This window comes from Paramormyrops kingsleyae, chromosome 5, assembly GCF_048594095.1.
Source record: "Paramormyrops kingsleyae isolate MSU_618 chromosome 5, PKINGS_0.4, whole genome shotgun sequence".
NCBI classification, from domain to species: domain Eukaryota; kingdom Metazoa; phylum Chordata; class Actinopteri; order Osteoglossiformes; family Mormyridae; genus Paramormyrops; species Paramormyrops kingsleyae.
Window position 1 is genome coordinate 16434811 of NC_132801.1, and position 18623 is coordinate 16453433.

The window sequence follows — 18623 nt, forward strand, 5'->3', positions numbered from 1 at the left end:
CCGTAGTGCCTCACTAACTTAGGCACCGCTAGCAAAATTTACGAGGTTGTTTCAGCACAAGGCGGCCAAATAAAAACAAGTTCCAGGTCTTTGTGGGGGAACGGGAGATTCGTGGGGAAGCAGCCTAATCCTGTGGCCAGTGTGGGGGGCTCGGTCGGGAAGAGGCGGTCCCGTCGGCGGTGTCAGAGGCCCCTGACGGCCACGCTGGTCGGCGGTGTCGGGTTTCCCTCTGACACTCACCTCGTGTCCCCCAAATCTGCACTATATAATTAGGCTTTATAATTAGACAGTGAACCGGTACGCTCAGCTAGTTTGCCACGAGTGGCAGGAACATTCTGCTAGCTGAGCAAAGAACAGGCAATTACTGCGCACATATTTAACCGGCTTCTACTTCTTTTTTTCTAATTTGCTGCAGCACAAAATAGCTTAAGATAAAAAGTATTCCCCTACCAAATATATATATACACATACATATCTCTCACTGGATTACATAACACGCATGTAGTAAGCGGTGCTCGTCTGCGGCCACTAAGGATGGCGCTATGGAGGGGATGGCAGCATGATGTATGCTCTGCTGGCGTTCGCCATCGAGTAGCTGGTCGTCATGTCGGGGGAATGGGGGGAGGTTAGACTGTTGCCATCCCATCGGAGAACAGCCCCCGAACGCCTCCGCCAATGCACGATGAAATGGACTAAATAATGAGGGAGGGGGGCCAGCTGAGAGTGGACAATAAATATAGATGACAGAGAAATATGTGTGTGTGTGTGCGCGTGGGGGGGGGGGGGCAGCAAATCCCCCACAGGGAGGTGATTTCCGAACGCTGTGCTCGTCAGCACAGATGCTGACTGATATACATCAGTGCAAAGACACGCGCGCGAGTCACAATCAGTGTGAGTGGGATTTACCCAGCAGGAGTGCAGTCTTTAGCAGAAACCCCTCTAACAGCTACTCAGCTTTGTGTAATATGCCTCTGTTGTGTCCCGGAGCACAGACAGAAGGTACGAGATAACAGGCTTTGAAATGAATTTCAAGTTAATTCAGTGCTTCAAAGTAAAAATTTGTCAAGCGTGTGACAGTTAACTGGAACTATTTTTTCTTTTGGAGTGGGGGGGGGGGGCATTCCTCCGCCCCGCCCCCCCCTCCTTCTTTGGTGGTGAATATTAACGCTGTCCTGCACAAGAAACAGCTTGGGGAGAGGGGCTATCATATCACGTTTCAGGGCAGATTAGAGAATTGCTTGATCATTATTAGGCCAACACGCTTTATTTTGTAGAACATCGCTCGATAGCTTCATGGGGCTGGAACGAGAAGAATCTAAATTGCTCTCTTGGCAAGCGCCGGGCAAGAGATCAATTAACTGATAAATTTTTGATTATAACCTTTGATTTAAATTACAGGTTTCTAATACTAGCAGCTGTTTCCCTTATGTGGGTTTTTCTTCTCTTTACAATCCCTGTCTCCTTCACTCTAGATGTCAAGGGGGAAATGAGAGCCCCCCCCCCCCACACACACACACACACCACAGCCCTCCCCTCCTGTGGTCAGTGGCGGATTCCGCGCACTCCATCTGACAGCGTCCCATCGCTCAGACAGTTTGATTTTCTCTTGTGGGGGGGCTGACGGTTACTGACACTCCGCAAACTCTGGGGTCGGTTCCGCTGTCGGCGTGTGATTGTGGGGGCGCGGCAAGGGGCCGGGAGCTGGTGTTTATGGAAGGGGGGGTGGACGGGGGGGGCACAGACGAGAGACGTGGCTGCTCCATTGGGGGGTTTATTTGAGGATATTAATCTAACACAAACATGGGCCTGCCATTCCAGCATGAAGTGTGACCCTTGGCCAAGGAGCCCAGGTATAAGAAGGCAATAATCCCCAGTCATGGGGGGGATGGACTTTTAATTTTATCATCCAGAAGCCAAGAGCTGCACAGACCACTTAGATCTGAGGAAGCTGGGGGACGTGTGACAGGTCTACAGGCAACTCAGTTTACTGTCCCTGCGCCAGGGTGCAGAGCACTGCCGGGGCCCAGCGCACTGCCAAGGCCCAGCGCACTGCCGGGGCCCAGCGCACTGCCAAGGCCCAGATCCCTGCCGGGGCCCAGATCACTGCCGGGACCCAGCGCACTGCCAAGGCCCAGAGCACTGCCGGGGCCCAGAGCACTGCCGTAGCCCAGAGCACTGCCAAGGCCCAGAGCACTGCCGGGGCCTAGCGCACTGCTGGAGCCCAGCGCACTGCCAAGGCCCAGCGCACTACCGGGGCCCAATGCATTTCTGGAGCCCAGCGCACTGCCAAGGCCCAGCGCACTGCCGGGGCCCAGCACACTGCCAAGGCCCAGATCACTGCCAAGGCCCAGCGCACTGCCGGGGCCCAGCACACTGCCAAGGCCCAGCGCACTGCCGGCGCCCAGCACACTGCCAAGGCCCAGATCACTGCCGGGGCCCAGCACACTGCCGGGGCCCAGCGCACTGCTGGAGCCCAGAGCACTGCCAAGGCCCAGAGCACTGCTGGGGCCCAGCACACTGCCGGGACCCCGGTCAGGAATCCGACTTCAGCAGCATTGCATGGACTGGCATTAACACATAGATAAGTACCCACCATTACATAAACATTTGACAGAAGGTGCGGCGGTTTATTAGAAACTGACCTAAATGGGGCCCCTGCAATCACTGTCCTGCTGTTCTATTGGCCTGTGGTCATGTGATGGAAATGGTTTCACCCTGGAATGCATCACACTTTGCTGGAGTAGCCCAGAGGTGGTCACACCTGACCTGGTATTGGTTAAAAGCATAGCCAATAACAGGCGTCGCGTGGAAAAAGCCCGCCCACGTCCACTCTCACATACCTGCTAGAATTCAGCCCGATAGGAATCCAGACCTGCACACCTCAGCATTCATTCAACGACCATCACCATTCAAAGACTTGCAATCGATGTACTCCACAGACACAGACCCGGCTCGGTTACAGTGCTCCGCGGGACCCAGTACTGTGCAGAATAAAACCCGACTCACTTTAACTTCACATGAAAGTGATCTCTAGGAAATAACAAAACCTCTGTGTTTTCGTGCGGTGGAAAAGAAAAGTTTGAAAGTCTATATTTGTGTAGTAAACACTGACATTTCTAGGTGTGGTGATGTCATTCAGAAATAGCTCACTGTCCTGAAAACAGGGTCCAGTATTTTTCACAGACAATTATCCAGAAACAACGCCAATCTCATTTCTCCAGCTGCTGGAGTCATTTACAACTGCTATTTGAGACAAAACAGGACATAAAATCAAGTCAAAACCAAATTTTTATGCAATTATGATAGGAATCGGACACGATTACGATACCAATGTGAACAGAGTGGATAATTAGGAAACACCACAAAAAATACCCCTTTAAATAGCTAAGAAGGCTGCAAAGTAGAACTAAGGAAAAAAAAACTTATATGAAGTAGTTTATCTGTTATCCTTTCATCTCCTGCTGAAAGACGCGGCATGTGGAGGGTGAGAGGAAATAAGACATTTCTCACTATGTTATTGTTATTGGCATTTTGCAGCGACTAAGCGGCATTAGCTTTCATGCTGCACCATCAACGGACTAGAAAGAGCTTCTGTTTAATAAGAGTGCAGAGAATTGCATTAATGTAAATGTAGTGGAAACGATGAGAGGCACAGCCATTGACATGTTGGCAAACAAATGAGACTGTCCTCTCAATTAAGGAAATGCTCCATTATCCAAATGAAAAAGCACTCTGCCGTTGCAGTCCAGGAGCCGGACAGGCTTGGGGAGAGAGAGCTGGGCCGCTGGGGCCGTGCCGGGTCCCAGGGCCCCGATCACAGGCTGGGTGACCCCCCCCCACCCCAACTGGCAGCGACCTGCCTCCAAGTCATCAGCATGCCGCCCCCCCCTCCCCCAAGTGCCCCACCCCCCAATCTCCCCCCAACCGTCATTCTCCATCTGCTGCTCCCCCATTTCTCAGAAACCACCCCCCCCCACCCATTCACCCCTCCATAAACCTCCTGTCTTTACTCCTAAGCAGCGAAACGGGAGCAGGAAAGCGCGTCATAATGGCCGTGGAGTCTTGGCTCAGCAGCTCGAAAACAGAATGTTCTGGAAACATCGGCGCTGCCCAGATGCCCTGGATTCCGCCCGGACCCCCAGACTCCCCTCCGGACTGGGTTCCCCCGGCACGCGGTCGCCCACGGAGTTCCTCACCAGGAGGCCTAGGGGGGGGACGGCCCTCACGTGCAAGAGAGGGAGAAAAACAAAAACGCCAGTGGATCACCGTGGTGCGCGCCGGGGGGGTGGGGGGGGGGGTTGATTTACAGCCTGCAGCAGCGGCCGCCCGTCCTTTACAGCTGGGAAATGGGCTGCCTGCCCGCTAATGTGCACCACCCATCACTGTACACTTGTTGACAAGCCACGGTGAGACAAAGGCAGTCGGGACGGGCAGACGTAAAAAATGGCACCCGGACCCTTTTGTGAAGCTGGAAAAAATTGCTTGCCTTGAAGTTTTCTTTTTAATAAACCTAAATCAGAAATTGATATTTAATATATCTCTGCGGTGCCCAGGCGCTACGTTTTAATGCACTCGGCACCCTTTTCTCCCGGCTGTAAAAAATGGCGCCGTCCACTCGTGGCAACACAGGGATGTTATGAATGTGGAGGAGAGGGGAGTGAAGGCTGAGGAAGTTCGATCAATGTGACTGCGGCTGATACACAAAAAAACATCCCCAGATCCTTGTCGACAAATTGCGCTGGTAAATGATTTCTGCTATGAGCTAAATCATATTATCTGCACCTCTATCAGGGGCACACCCCCTGCCCCTCCCGGCAGCCGGTGCGCCGAAACCGGGCCGCGAATCCTAGTCAACGCACACTAAATTAGTTTATTTCCCTCAAGATGTGGGGGGGGGGGGGATGCTGTGAGCAGAGGAAGCGAGGAAAAAAAAAAGCATCCCAGCTCGACAGTTTGGACCACCCCTTTAACCCCTTCTTCCAAGATGACGCGTGCCAAGGGCTCTCTGCCAAAGGCTCGCCGCAGCTATCCCACCTCCATTTACCAGCGGGGGGGGGGGGGGGGGCTCACTTTAATCCCGGATGGTGGGGGCGGATTTTCAGAGCCGTGCTGGCGGAAGCTGATAGGTGCTAAATTTACGTAAACCCAAGTTGACCACGGGAATGTGGCTGTGCAGACTGTGCCTGCAGGAGGCGCTGTGCCCCACTCGCCGAAGCAGCAGTGCCACGCAGGCATGATGGCGGGCCGCGCTTCTGCCCCCGTGCCGCCAGAGTGATGAACGATGTCACGTGGCGCCGTTTATGGGGGCGGGATGGATGCGGGCGCCGCAGCGCATGCTGCGCTCGCCGTAATCTTTAATCTCGGCAAACAGAGTTCACAATCACTCCACCCTGTTTTTACTGTTTGGCCAGTGTTAATAAGAGGGGGCAAACGGTGTCTGTGGGGTACGAGGAAAGCAATTAATTGGGTGTTTAACAAGGCCGGCTTCCGCATTGGGGGCTGCCCACGCTAATTAAATGTGTTGGTGTGCAGGTTGGCCCTGGGCACCGGAACCCCGGCTGTGTGATGCAGCGATGCCGCCGGGGCTGCTGGGATAGCGTGCCGCAGTCAGCACGGGCATATCGATCTCCTCTCGATGGAGTGCCTGCACAGCCCCTGGCCCTCACCAACCCCCCCAGCACTGTGCTGGTGTAAATTGGATTGAAAACCTTACTTAGGAAATCATTTCCAAGCAGAATTTTGTTTTCCAATCATACAATCCCTTTTTCCTACCGCCCCCCCCCCCCCTCCCCCAGGGCATGGGTACAAGGATCCCTGCTGTTCTTTTGGCCAGCCAGACCTGGATCATGAGCCTCTCCTTAACAAGACCCCGCACACATCAATGAGACGAGTGCTCTTTTCCCAGCCCCCCCCACATACTCGTTTAGATGCTGGGACAGGGGACCAAGTACACCGGGGGCCTCCTGCCCAACAGTGAGGAGGTGCTACCCTCCCAAAGCCACTGGCAAAGGTGGCTAGAATCAATGCCTTAGACTTCTAACTGTCCCTAACAATCTCTCCCAGGAGGCTACAGGGCCTGTGTTTTATAGGTAGGCTTCTGAATGGCTACAGGGCCTGTTTTTTTATGGGCATGGTCCTGATTGGCTACAAGGCCTATATTTTATGGGTAGGGTCCTCAATGGCTAGAGGGCCTATATTTTATGGGTAGGGTCCTCAATGGCTACAGGGCCTGTATTTTATGGTTAGCATCCTGATTGGTTACAGAGCCTATATTTTATATGTAGAATTCTGAATGGCTACAGGGCTTGTTTATTTTATGGGCAGGGTCCTGATTAGCTATAGGGTCTGTATTTTATGGTTAGCATCCTGATTGGCTACAGGGCCTATACTGTATTGGTAGAATTCTGAATGGCTGCAGGTGTTGTTTTTTATGGCCAGGGTCCTGATTAGCTACAAGCAGTGTGCGAAATACGGGGGGGTCCGACACCCTCGATTAACCCATGAGACCCCCTGAAAGCCTCAAAAGCAAAATTTTAAGGGGGTCTCAAGTTCGGTATTGCGCAACAATAGGGAGATGGGGACCCCCAGAATATTGATGGGTACTTCACACACTAGCTACAAGGCCTGCATTTTATGGGTAGCATCCTGATTGGCTACAGGGCATGTAATTTACAGTTAGCATCCTGATCGGCTACAGGGTCTTTATTTTAGGGGTGGGGTCCTGATTAGCTACACAGCCTGTTTTTATGGGTAGAGCCCTAATTGGTTACAAGGCCTGTATTTTATGGATATCATTCTGGTTGGATACCGGGCCTGCATTTTATGGATAGCATTGTGATTGGCTATAGGGCCTGCATTTTATGGATAGCATTGTGACTGACTACAGGGCTCTATTTTATGGGTCCTGATCAGATAAGCCAGTCATCCAGGCTGGGCTAACATCCAACACAGGAATTGATATCCAAACAGCTACTAAACTCGCATCCACAGCTCAGCAAGGCCACATTACTCTGGGCCGAAGCCAATGTGTGTATGTAAGTCCTACTGTAGCTCTGGTCCAAGTTGAAGGAACTCAGACCAACAGTGGGCCTGGAAAGTGGGGGGGGGGCACTGAAGCCGCAGGCATCGGCTGCCACAAGCTCCAGAGGCAGCGGCACCCCATCAGCTACCAGATATTTAAATATCGCGGACGTGCTCATTTCCACAGAGTCCATATTGACTGGAGTTTCACCGAACTGGGAAGAAATCGAAAGGAGCAAATGGAAAATTGGAAAAACTGTTTTCACAACTGCAGTCAGCACTGCGCGGCGCCCTGATGGAAATGCAGCCCTCATGCCACAAACGTCTCGCTTTCGAGTATCACCTTCGCCCCCTTTTCCATCCACCCTGCTCTCCGGTCACTCAGACGGTGCCAGTGTGTGACGCCGTTTCCCGGTGACATGTTTTGCTCAGCCTCGTACTGCCAACTCCCATCATTAAATGTTTTTCTCAGTTCGGTTCTGTCACGGTATCACAACGATCGATGTTATTATCATATTACAGGGGGTTATTCCCTGCAGATATGGCATCAAAGCGAGATGGGTGGCGTATCTGAAGAGATTTCTGATGAGGACATTGACGATGATAATGGTGAGGAAGGCTGTAGGGCCGGCCTGTCTGGCTACAGCGCCCCCTCAGGCCTGAGGAGGCATGAAACGCCTCGTTACATGGGTTTTCAGGATGCGGAGGGGCGCCGGCCGATGCGCCTGCACGGGTAGTGGCAGGAAGTGGCAATGTTGCCGAGCGCCCCCTCCGTTTCAGCGTGACACCGGGGGGGGGCTTTGATCTGCTGCCGAATGCCAGAGATAAGGAGCGCCGCTTTGCCCGAAATTACACGCTACTCGCTCGCTTCTAAGCGCACCGTGTAAATACAAACAGCAGCAGGAGCGTCACCCAGCGCCCCCTACTGTACCCGCCGGTGCTGCGCTACCTCCCCTCAGCAAAACCAGGATGCTTAAAAATAAATGAATGGATCCCTTTGAAGGTACTGCAGCCTTTTCCCCCCACAGCCAACCAGACCAGCTGATCAATTTTACATTACAAGTATTCCGGATTGATCCCCGGATCGACATGACATTTTCATGCGAGCGCCTCATGTCGTGCTCTAATAAGCTCCCGTCTGAGGCGCAGAGGGACTCTGTGACATGAGTCGCAGTGTCGGACCTGCACTGGGCGGGGAGGGGGACCCCGAGGCGGCACAGAGACACTGAGTGGGGGGGCTGCTGAAATACGCAGGAGCTCACAAAGCAGACCTTAACTCTACTGGCCTGCCGACGCAGGTCGGGGGGGTGGAGGAGGGCTTCCTCTGATATGTACATGCGGCCATTAAAAAGAACCACAGTGGAGTGTCCATGCATGTTTTCCGTCTTTCTGGCGTGGCAGTGCCCCCCCCCAGACTGGAGGCAGTGCCTCATTACCTCTCTGGCTTTGGGAGGGAGAAGTTGTAAGGGGGGGGGGGGGGGTGGAGAGAGGGGGAAGGTCCTTTTCCATGAAGATGCCACTTTCAGACAAGTCAGTCATTTAGCTTTTATAGCCCTGATATGAAAAAAGAGAAAAACAGGGGCAGGAGATGGTGTGAGTGGGGGGGGGGGGGGGCGGGGGAAGGGGGCAGGACAGGAAACGTCAGGCAACTTCATGGCAGAGTGCGGAGTGCCGAATGTAGAAGGAATGAGACGGCACCATCCGCCACACAAATACGGCCGAAAAGTTCTTATTTTCATCATTAATATTGATGCGCGGTGCAAACATCAGACAGGCCCGGCCCGGGGAGAGCAGCCGGGCCCGGCCCAGGAGAACGGTCAGCGATGCGCGCTGAGACACGGCAGACATTCTGTTAGTAAACAAGTACACCAGCGGCCGGGCCGAATCTGCTTCAATTAGACAAATCATACGATTCCCCCGTTTCCGAAATTCTGCTCCTCGGCTGGCGTGTGCTAATTATAACCCCACAGCACCCTCCCCTGGCCAGCTGGGGGGGGGGAGGGGGGCACTCCTCTCCTAACGATGAAGCGCATTCTCATGCTAACGATTCCCTGCCAATTACGGAACCATTTAAAGGGAATTAGCGGCAGCGGGCTGCCCCGTGAGGCTTTATGTCACGACGACGCATGACTTTAAGGTGACATGTGGGATTAAATGGGGAGGGGGGCACAGTTACTGGGAAGCTTTGCACTGAGGCAAAAAGTGATCATTCCAGGGCCCAAAACAGGAACCCTCAGGCACCGTGAGGCGGCCCCTGTCCTCCTGTGCCCACAGCATTAGCGGTGAGGTCTCCACGGGTCTACAGCGGTCGGTGCCATTACTGGTACGTCTGTCTAATCAGTTCCATGAGGCACAAAGGAAACAGGCGGGCGGCGGGACCGCGATTCCCCGAGACCAGCTTGCCCCCCCTGGTCACCAATAACGGACGGGCGATTCCTCAGAACGGCCCGTTTGGGTCACCCCACCTCGGCAATATTCATATTTCAGCGAGGCTCAGGAAAGTCACACCTCACTCGCGGCGCTGACGGGGGGGAAAAATAATAACCCAAAACAAAAATACCTCCCGCACATTCTCTCACAGAAACCCCCCCCCCCCCAAATAAAAGCCCCCATCGGCATGGCAACCCCCACCTGAGCAGCTTCATAACTCTCCCCCGTCTAATTCATCCTGTCCCCTGACAGCAGTTTTTAATAACTTTTATTAATTAGGGCTGTCGGTCTGCTTGTCGCATGGAATATTATTTTATTCAGGGGCCATTAGGCTGTCCCGCTCCGCCAGCGCGCCCATTCCCCACCGGTGGCGGGGCGGGCGCGCCCATCTATAACTCTGCCCACCTCGCCGCTAACGGCCACGTCGCGGCGCCGATTAATCCGCGCCCAGCTGACAGCCGGAGGAATGGAGTTCCAGGCACCTGAGCAGCGCGCGGCCCAGCCTCACACGCCAATTTATAGCCTCAAACAGCCCGGCAGAATTATCAGCGCTGCTTTATTTATGTGGCCAAACTCCCACTGCCTTTCCCTTCCCGTTTCTGGCATGACAATGTTGGATAACCGGGAGGGCAGGGCGGCTCAGCGGGCAGCTGCACAGCGCTGGGTCCGGCGCTCCGACTCCCGGCCCTGGGAATTCCGGTTTCCCACTGTGTTGCGACAACATGTACTTATGGGAATTAGTGTCTTGGAGATGCCCATAGTGTGTTTGTGTGTGTGCCCTGCAATGACAGGCATCCTATCCTGGGGGTCTCTTCCTTGTGACCGCTAGGTTCCCACTCCAGCCCCCCGACCCAGTTACCCGGTACCAGATAGATGGATGTCTGATATTCACCACCGCTAATGAAACAAGCCTCTTATCATTACGCTTGGTCCGGAGCTACATTTGGTCCGACGCCATTTTGCCCCAGCATCTTTCACCTCACGTCCCCTCGCTTATGTAAAAGCCCGCGTCCGCGCCCCCTGGGGTGACGCGTGGGTGGGTTGGGCTACAGTGTGAGCGCCTGTGATATCCCAAACCTCTTTGTGTGGGACGCCTCTGAAACGCCGACCCGGCAATCTTCAAGGAGCAGTTTGTCTGAAATCCCAGAAACACCATCCGCTTCCCTAAGTCCAAATCCCCTGTAAAATACACTCCGTTTGAAAGCCATAATACAGTCACGGAATTAGTAAAAAAAAAAAAAAATCCCTGTTGAAAGAGCTGCTAATTGGCCGTTTTAATTTGCATGCTGCATAAATGTGTATTTGTATCTGGTACCAATTATGCCAGCCTGTTCATCAACAGTGTACACTAATTGCCCTCTAATTGAAAAATCCAATAAAAGCGTTAGTAATAGTGAAAACCAAGGGGAGATGCCGTGCTCCTGTGATTGCATTCACAGCTTGACAGAGCCAATCAAGTCTTCATAAACTTTCAACTCACTTTCCCCACTTATTTCTGAATGCATTAGCAACGGTCTGCTATAATTGCCACATTTTGCACTGTCCCTCTATCATAACAAGCGGGGCTGCAGGCTCGGTTGTTCAGGAGCTAGTGGCCCGCCGGTGTTTTACAGGCCTAGAAATTCTGGGTCCCCCTATCATTTTGACTCTGCCCCCCCAGCCCAATTTTGTGTATCGTTTTATACATTCAGGTCCCCTGTTAAGTGCCGGGCCCCCTGAATCTGCCAGGGTATCCCAAGCTGGTCCTCAGACAGGGAGCTGGGAGGGAGCAAAAACACGGACTGTCTGTGGGTCACTGCGGACCGGGCTGGGTAAGGCTGCACCACGACACCCCTGCACTGAGGATGCTTGAGTCAGACCCTTGTTGTCACATCCTGAACCCACATGCCACTTGGCCCGTTCACAATTTCTCAATCACATACTGAAATGCTCCCTGGGTTACGATGGTCCATGTTATGATACTTCAACTTTATGATAGGTAAATGTTTTTCAGTACATTATTCAATAAATTACATGAGATATAGGCTTTGATGTTTGTTATGTTAGGTGTACTGTATTAAAATGCATTTTCGCCTTACGATATTTTTGCCTTACGATATTTTCGCCTTATAATAGCCTTATCTGAACGTAACCCCATCATAACCTGGGAAGAGGCTGTATTTTATAGGAAGGGTGACCCAGTGGCTGAGAGGGAACCTCTACAGCTCACCTCCAGGGTTTGGGGTTTGAACCCCACCTTGCTGTGTGTGTGGGGTTCACATCTCCATTATTGTGCGTGTCTCCATCAGACACTCTGGCTTCCCCCCAGGGCCCCATAGCCCAAAGGCATTTGCTTAAGTAAAGCAGTGCCTGTAAACTGTGACAGACCGGCGCCCCCTCCAGGCTGCTCTCTGCCTCACGCCCCAGTATAAAACCACAGCCCTGGATAAGTGGCTTTGAGAGATGGATGGATGCAAAATGAATTCTCTTACAAAACATTCAAATTCTAACTGTACCAGTCAAGAAGAAGAAAGAAGCAAATGAGTTCCCCGCCTTCAGCTGCAAAGCTCGGTCTCGCTACAGCCCAGCCCCCTCCACACGAGCCCCCCCACCTGGCCCCAATGTCATTGTATCACTGCGCAGACACTGCATCGTCTTCAGCTTGCAGACAGCACTTGTTGTTCTGTTGTGGAAATACAATATTTTGATTAATTTCACCTGACAACAATTTCATGAGGCGTCCCCACAAGACATAATGAGACGTTAAGATGTGTCCCTCAAAAAAAACACTATGCGCACGCACACACACATGCGTGCACATGCACACACACGCAGACACACACACACATACACACACACACGCACACAGACACACGCACGCACGCACGCACACACACACACACAGACACACAGACACACAGCCCCTCTTCCTGCAGGAGGCTCAGAGACATTAACCTTCTTCTCCAAATCTGATTGGCCAGCATCGGGTTCCATTCTTTTGGGACAGCCGGTGCTGATGGAAATACGGGGGAATCTAATTTAACAGCTCAGCAAGCAGTGATCACGAACAGCGATCACCCGATCACCGCCTGCTCGGCGCCGGCGAGGCCGGGCCGGACGCCGGGCTCGAACCCGCAAACCCTTGGCCCCTCTTCTGGGCTGCCACTGCCATCCATCGAAAAAGGGCCTCGGATAAGGATGGAGCAGGAAGGGTGGGAGGGAGGAGAGATGGGAATAGAGAGGGAGGTGAGTGAAGTGGGCGCTGGAGAGGAGCTGCTTGTGATTCGCGGCGTGTCTGCGGTCCGGCCGGCTGCGGCTCCCACCAGAGCTGCTACATGATATTCAGTAACCCCGGTAACAATGGCAAACATATGTAAATCAGCCTCCGTGCCGGATTCAATCAGGGCTCGTCACAAAGGCGGTGACACGCGACAGGAGGGGGGGTGGGGAGACTCCGCTTCTCTCATCCCGTCCATCCTGCCCGCTCCGGCATCCCCCTCCCCGCTGCATGCAGCAGGATCCTACCGGCCTCCCTGTTCGTATCTCGGGCCGCCCGACGGTGCTAGAACTCCCACTAAGCAGTGGTATCTGCGGCTCCCGGCCGCACGGGGCCACATCTAATCTGCAGTTAATTCCAGTTATTAAGATCTGAAAGATAACATTGATCTATCACACTCCATCTCCCCCCAAACGCTTAATTGACTGTAGTGGGGAAGTGTGTGTGTGTGTGTGTGTGTGTGTGTGTGTTTTTGTCCTCTTCTTGCCTTTTTCTCTCTCTCTGAAATTCCGATGGAGGAAAAAAGATATTATCGATATTAATGGGCCGTGGTTCCTGTCTCGCTAATGAGAGGGGCTACTGACGACGATTACCACGCAAACAAACACGTGCAGCATTTAAAGTCCCAGGGAAGCTGGGGGGGGGGGGGGGTCAGCGGCCGGAAAAAAGTAGGAGGTGTAAACGAGGGGTGTAATGGCCGACTGTTAATCAAACCAGGGCGAGAAGCGATGACAGAGTGGCTCAAGCCCAGTGACAGGGATGGGTCACTAACGGGCGGTTGTCTTGGCGATCACCCCGCTCAAGTGAAACGGATGCTGTGCTTCTGGGAGTGGAGGTGAGATCGATGCCTCTATTGGCCCGGTGCCGGTGCGAGGCAGGGTGTGGCTGGAAGGGGGGGGGGCGCGTACACCGGGTACAGGATGGATGCGGGTTCCTTTCTCCCAAAACACAACCAAGAACACCAAGAACAGTGGTCGTGCTAGCGCCCCCTGACTGTGGAATTTATCATTGCGCCCCCCCGTATGTTTCCCTGTAAATAACCATATAAAGTATCGGCTTGCAAAATGCACTCAGCTGCCAAGCAGAAAATGGCCAGGCTGCGCATTCCCGCCTGCAGACATTGCCTCGCTGTGTGTGGGTGGCCCTGAGCACAGATATGCTGTTTTTCCCGTAATAAAGGGACCAAAGAGGCTGTGGAGTCATTGGCAAGGCCAAGCGAGCCCTTTAATGGAGACGACCTGGTAAATCTTTCACGCTTAAGACTGTTTCATTGTGAAAGAGGCCATTTAGGAGTGATAACAACACTGAATTATTCATTAGTGTCTCCTGCTCTCACTGTAGTCACAGCCGCTGACTGACCAAGCCCCCGGGGCCAGATCGCATGCAGACAGAAGCAATGGAACCACTCCTGACCCCCACGTGTCCTCCCTTCCGTTAACCGGCGCCATCTTTCTAGAACATTCCAGCAGCAACTGGCGCCCTTTAGAGCTCAGCGCGCTCATTCTTTCACGCGCGATAAAGCGTGGTTTGCAGCAAGGAGCTGTCACGTGACCGCGGCCATCTCCGCTGTATTTCCCGCCGCGCAGAAAACAAATCTGCTCCGCTCAACTTAAAGTATGTAAAAATGAAAAAAGAAAATACAATAACATCTACCGCAGGACAATTAAATGATCCAATTAAATCGCTTTAATTGGATCTGAGACATGCACCTGGGTTACACGCCGTCAACCAGAGCAATCTGCGATAATCAATGACTGGGAGGAGGTAGTGGGTGGGGGTGGGGGTGGGGGGGCTGCTAATGTCCCACAGCCCTGGAGCCTCACAGCAATTGGTTTGTCAGCCGCTTAATTTTTACGCTGGGCTTCTTCAAGCTGCCCAAATGCCCACATGTGGAGGCACAAATAAACTGATATACATGCAAACAGGAAATACGCCCAGGAAAGCAAACATGTATAAACGAGAGCATTTTTAATTTTTGGATTGCAGTCACATATGTTTGTGGGGACCTGAAAAATGGTCCCCACAATGTCAAAACAACAGGTTTTTATCACATTGTGGGGGACATTTGGTCCCCACAATGTAATATAAACCTGATCCACACACACACATCGTGCTTGTCTAGCCTCACAGTTCAGACCCTCTCCAGGGTGACAGCGGGTGAAACAGGATCCACACCAAAGTGAGTCGGCACCCCACTCCACTCGAGTCACTCTCTCCAACGTGGTGGAGGGGGAGAGAAAGATAGAGAGGGGGAGAGAGAGAGAGCGAGCGGGCGAGGGAGAGAGAAAGACCTGACACAGTAAATAAAAATACAATTTCCCAGAGTGACACTTCCATTCTGTTAGAAGCCTTCCGACCTGCCTGTAATTATTTTAAACATTCTGAAAGATGGCTTTTCTCCACATTAACCACACTGTCCGGCCCTCATTCCACAGACACTAGCACCCTAACGGCACTCCCGACGTCGCCCCCACTAGACCCCCCCCCCCCCCCAACGTGGCACCCACCACATCTAAACTGGATTTGTTTCCTTTGCTTTAATAAAGGGGCCCCTTCCGCTTCCACGCGATTCTCAATGTGGGCTGTCAGCAGCGTGCTTTACTGCGGGAGCCAGGGCAGCTCAGCAGGCACCTGCCCAGGGACGCACAGACTCATATGTAAATATAAACGCACCCAGAGAGGGAGGGGGAGAGAGAGAGAGAGGGAGAGAGAGAGAGAGATTATTCTAAATTCAAAATAGGTCCCTTTGTTCTTGCAAATCACTTTGTTCTTCCTCACTCCTCATCAAGTGGCATTAGCAAACTGAATTGTGGGATGCCTCCCCCAACTTTCTCTGTTTTGATAGGCCTGCATCTCGGGGGTTTGGACAAAAAAAACACGCCAAACGGGGGAATGCAGAGGGCCGCTTTGTCGATCCGCTTCTCCTTTCCCGAAGCAGCTAGATCAGCGAGCTGGCCGGCATCCAACGGCTCGCCTCGGCGAGCAGGAGCACCTTTCCCCTGGTAAACGCTGCTCGGAGCAGCAGTCGCCAGCATGAGGAACTGCTGGCTGTGACAGTATTCGCCATTGTCAAAAGCCAGCGCTGGCTGTACTTGGGCAGCTAGCTGTGTCACATCACTCAAAGTGGCACAGTACTGTAGCTAAGCACACAAAATAGCAAATGACAGATTTTGGAGGATCTGAAAAGTGCCCCCAGTCACTCCCCCTACAAGCATCTCCTTTGCATTCCTGCTCTGAAAGTACACACCCACACATGATGAAGACGTTACCCTACAGTCATCAGGTTTACCCTCTGGAACAGGAGGTGGGGTGGGTGGGTGTAAGGGCTGGGTAATCAGCTGCCAGTGGTCTGACAGGCGTGCTGTATTATATATATATCTATATATCAGAATCGAGATTGTGATACAGAAATACAGCTCTCCCTTTATTATTGTTATTTGCATTACATATTGTCTTTCTTAAGATGGAACAAACAATTTGTAGAAATGCAATATATTGGTTAAGCGATATTGCTGGCAGATGTTTAAGTTTTATCAATAGCCTGAAGAATACTTCTGGTAACATAGGGTAAGATCACCGGAGCAGCCAGGCTGCTCACTGAATTGTCTCCAGGCCATCCTACAACCTTTTTCTGCATGGCTGGGAGGGTGGGGGTGACTGCATTTCCATGGAACTTCTAAGCATAATGTCCTCTGAATCATTTAAGAAGCGTACTGAGAAACATCGGTTTTTACAGGGTCATGCGGAGAAGTGGTCATTCACTATTAATCTCTCTGCAAAGCAAAGCACGTAGCCGCCTACACGCACACGCGGATTCGCGCCCCCCTGCCCGTTTTCTCGCTGAGCCCGCGTGGCAAAGCGTCTTCTGAAAGCGAGCGTGACGCGAGCCCGGAGCGACGGGACGGCGCGCGCTAATCTGTCCTGCCGCCAGCCGCGGGCACGAGCTCCATCACAGCCTCGCGCCAGGGCGCGCGGTCCGAAGCCGCTGGGGCGCGGTGTCACATTACTATTGCTGCCGCTAATATGATTATTAGCCTCACTTCCTGTTGCCGCACTGCTTTCACGCCCTTTTTCTTTTACTCAAACATCGCTCGCGTTGCACTGCAGCACGAATAACACTTGCTGTCACCGCTAATACGATTTCTCCTGGATTTAGGTCTGTTATTATTTATTACCTTTAGAGTTTTATTATGTTCACCGCCATGAGACTTATCCATCTTTTTTACAATTACAGACAGGGATAATAACTTACTGAATCCATAAAATGTGCCCAGCAAATGTGGAGCTTCTGGTCTTGTTTTGTTTTACCCGGCGCTGTCTTCCTTAATATGCATGTGAATTCATTATTGTCAGTAATGGCAGTAATGACTTCAGCGGGAATTAAACGGTGCAGGGCAGCATCTGATGACGTTGGAACCGGGGACCATAAATTACGGCGAGAGAGTAACTGTCACTGGTCAGATGTTGATCGGGGGAATAAATACAGATGCTGACCACGCAAAATGAATCGCACAAACGCGGTGGGGTTTGTTATAGTAGGACAATCTGAGGGCATCTCTTGGGATTGGAAAGTGTAGATAAATTTGCAGTTCTATTAAAGGCAGCAACTGTCAGAAGTTAGTGGGATCAGTGCGAAGGTTTTTTTTTTTATAAGTAAGTATTTATTTAAGGATTTTGGTGGAAGAGTGCAAGATAACATGTTTCTTGAACAATTTCGGTACAGTTTCATAGCTGGAAGGATGATGATCAGTCATATGGAACAATTTAACTAAACCACGGTGAATAATGCACTGTATAAAAGCAGACTAATATCAGATGCAAAGCCTGTATTTACATGAAAATTGGAATAACGTCGTTAAATGCATGCCAATAACTGTAAACGAAAACCGGACAGATTTAACACGTCGTATATATACAAATAAAACCTTTGAATCATACAGTGTCGGTTTAATTTCTGCGCCATGGATATTCCAATGACTGTCGAAACAATCTGGCAAAAAGCAGAGATCACACCCTATGCTGGTGTTTCCATATCACCGGGAGAGTGAAGTTTAAACTGAAAATCGGATCGCTTAGCACCTCTGCCTGTGCAAACAGTGGGGGGGGTGAAAGCAGTTAATGCATCCCTTAATGGAGACCGCTGTAGACGGAATGAGAGTCACACGGCTTCTCTGGAGAGTGCGCACCGGCTCGGCACCGGATCCTATACATTCCATGAGTGAATGCAAACCGTGACCGAAAAAAATACGATCGTAGTGCCACTGTCTACACACGGCCGCACTTTCAATAGTGGAGATCATGAATAAGTCACGAACACAAAAGAGATGAAAGAAAGGAAGGGGAAAAACATGGAATTAATTTTAATTTGTTGTTGAGTTGATACGCAGTCTAATGTGAAAGCACGGCAGCCTCAACAAAACCCCTTATCCATAGAGCGTGATGAGAGCCCAGCCGCACGTTATAGATTACAGGCACCGCCGGTGTTTCCGAGAGGGCGGCGCGCCGCCGCGTTGCTTATCGGGGGAGCAGGGCAAGACTGCTGCGCCTCTTTTCCATTTGTGATCCCGAACCTCGTCAGTTCTTATCAGTGCAGAAGGAGGGGTGGGGGAGGCAGGAGCCTCTTTGAAAAGGGGCTGTTTTCCAGATGTCGATGCCCGGTTAATACCTTCCAAGCGAAATAACAGCACCCGGACTGAAAGTAAGCAGGTCCCGACCCACGGGCACCCGGGCGGGGGGAACGCAGCGGAGACACGGCCTGCCTCTTGTCCCGCACCAGTGACTTAGCTGGTCGAGCCGAGAGGACGTGTCAGGAGCACATTTAAGCAGTGCCCAGGGGTTGAAGGTCGATTTTTAATTGAGTGTGTAGGAAAGAGAGAGGGGCTGTCTATCACACTGGACCAATGGGAATTGCTACAGG

General features: G+C 52.1%; 1 protein-coding gene across 9 annotated transcripts in view; it reads right to left on the reverse strand.

The window, feature by feature from the left end:
• Positions 1–18623, reverse strand: part of rbfox3a (RNA binding fox-1 homolog 3a) — a 423712-nt gene that overhangs the window by 39817 nt on the left and 365272 nt on the right. The window contains exon 1 of one of the 9 annotated variants that reach the window (XM_023822694.2): positions 16959–16976. The exons of the other annotated variants lie outside the window; for them this stretch is intronic. Coding sequence (XP_023678462.1) covers positions 16959–16967 — 9 coding nt within the window. The 5' untranslated portion in view covers positions 16968–16976. Of the gene's footprint in view, positions 1–16958; positions 16977–18623 lie in introns of those variants that run through there. 9 annotated transcript variants of the gene reach the window in all.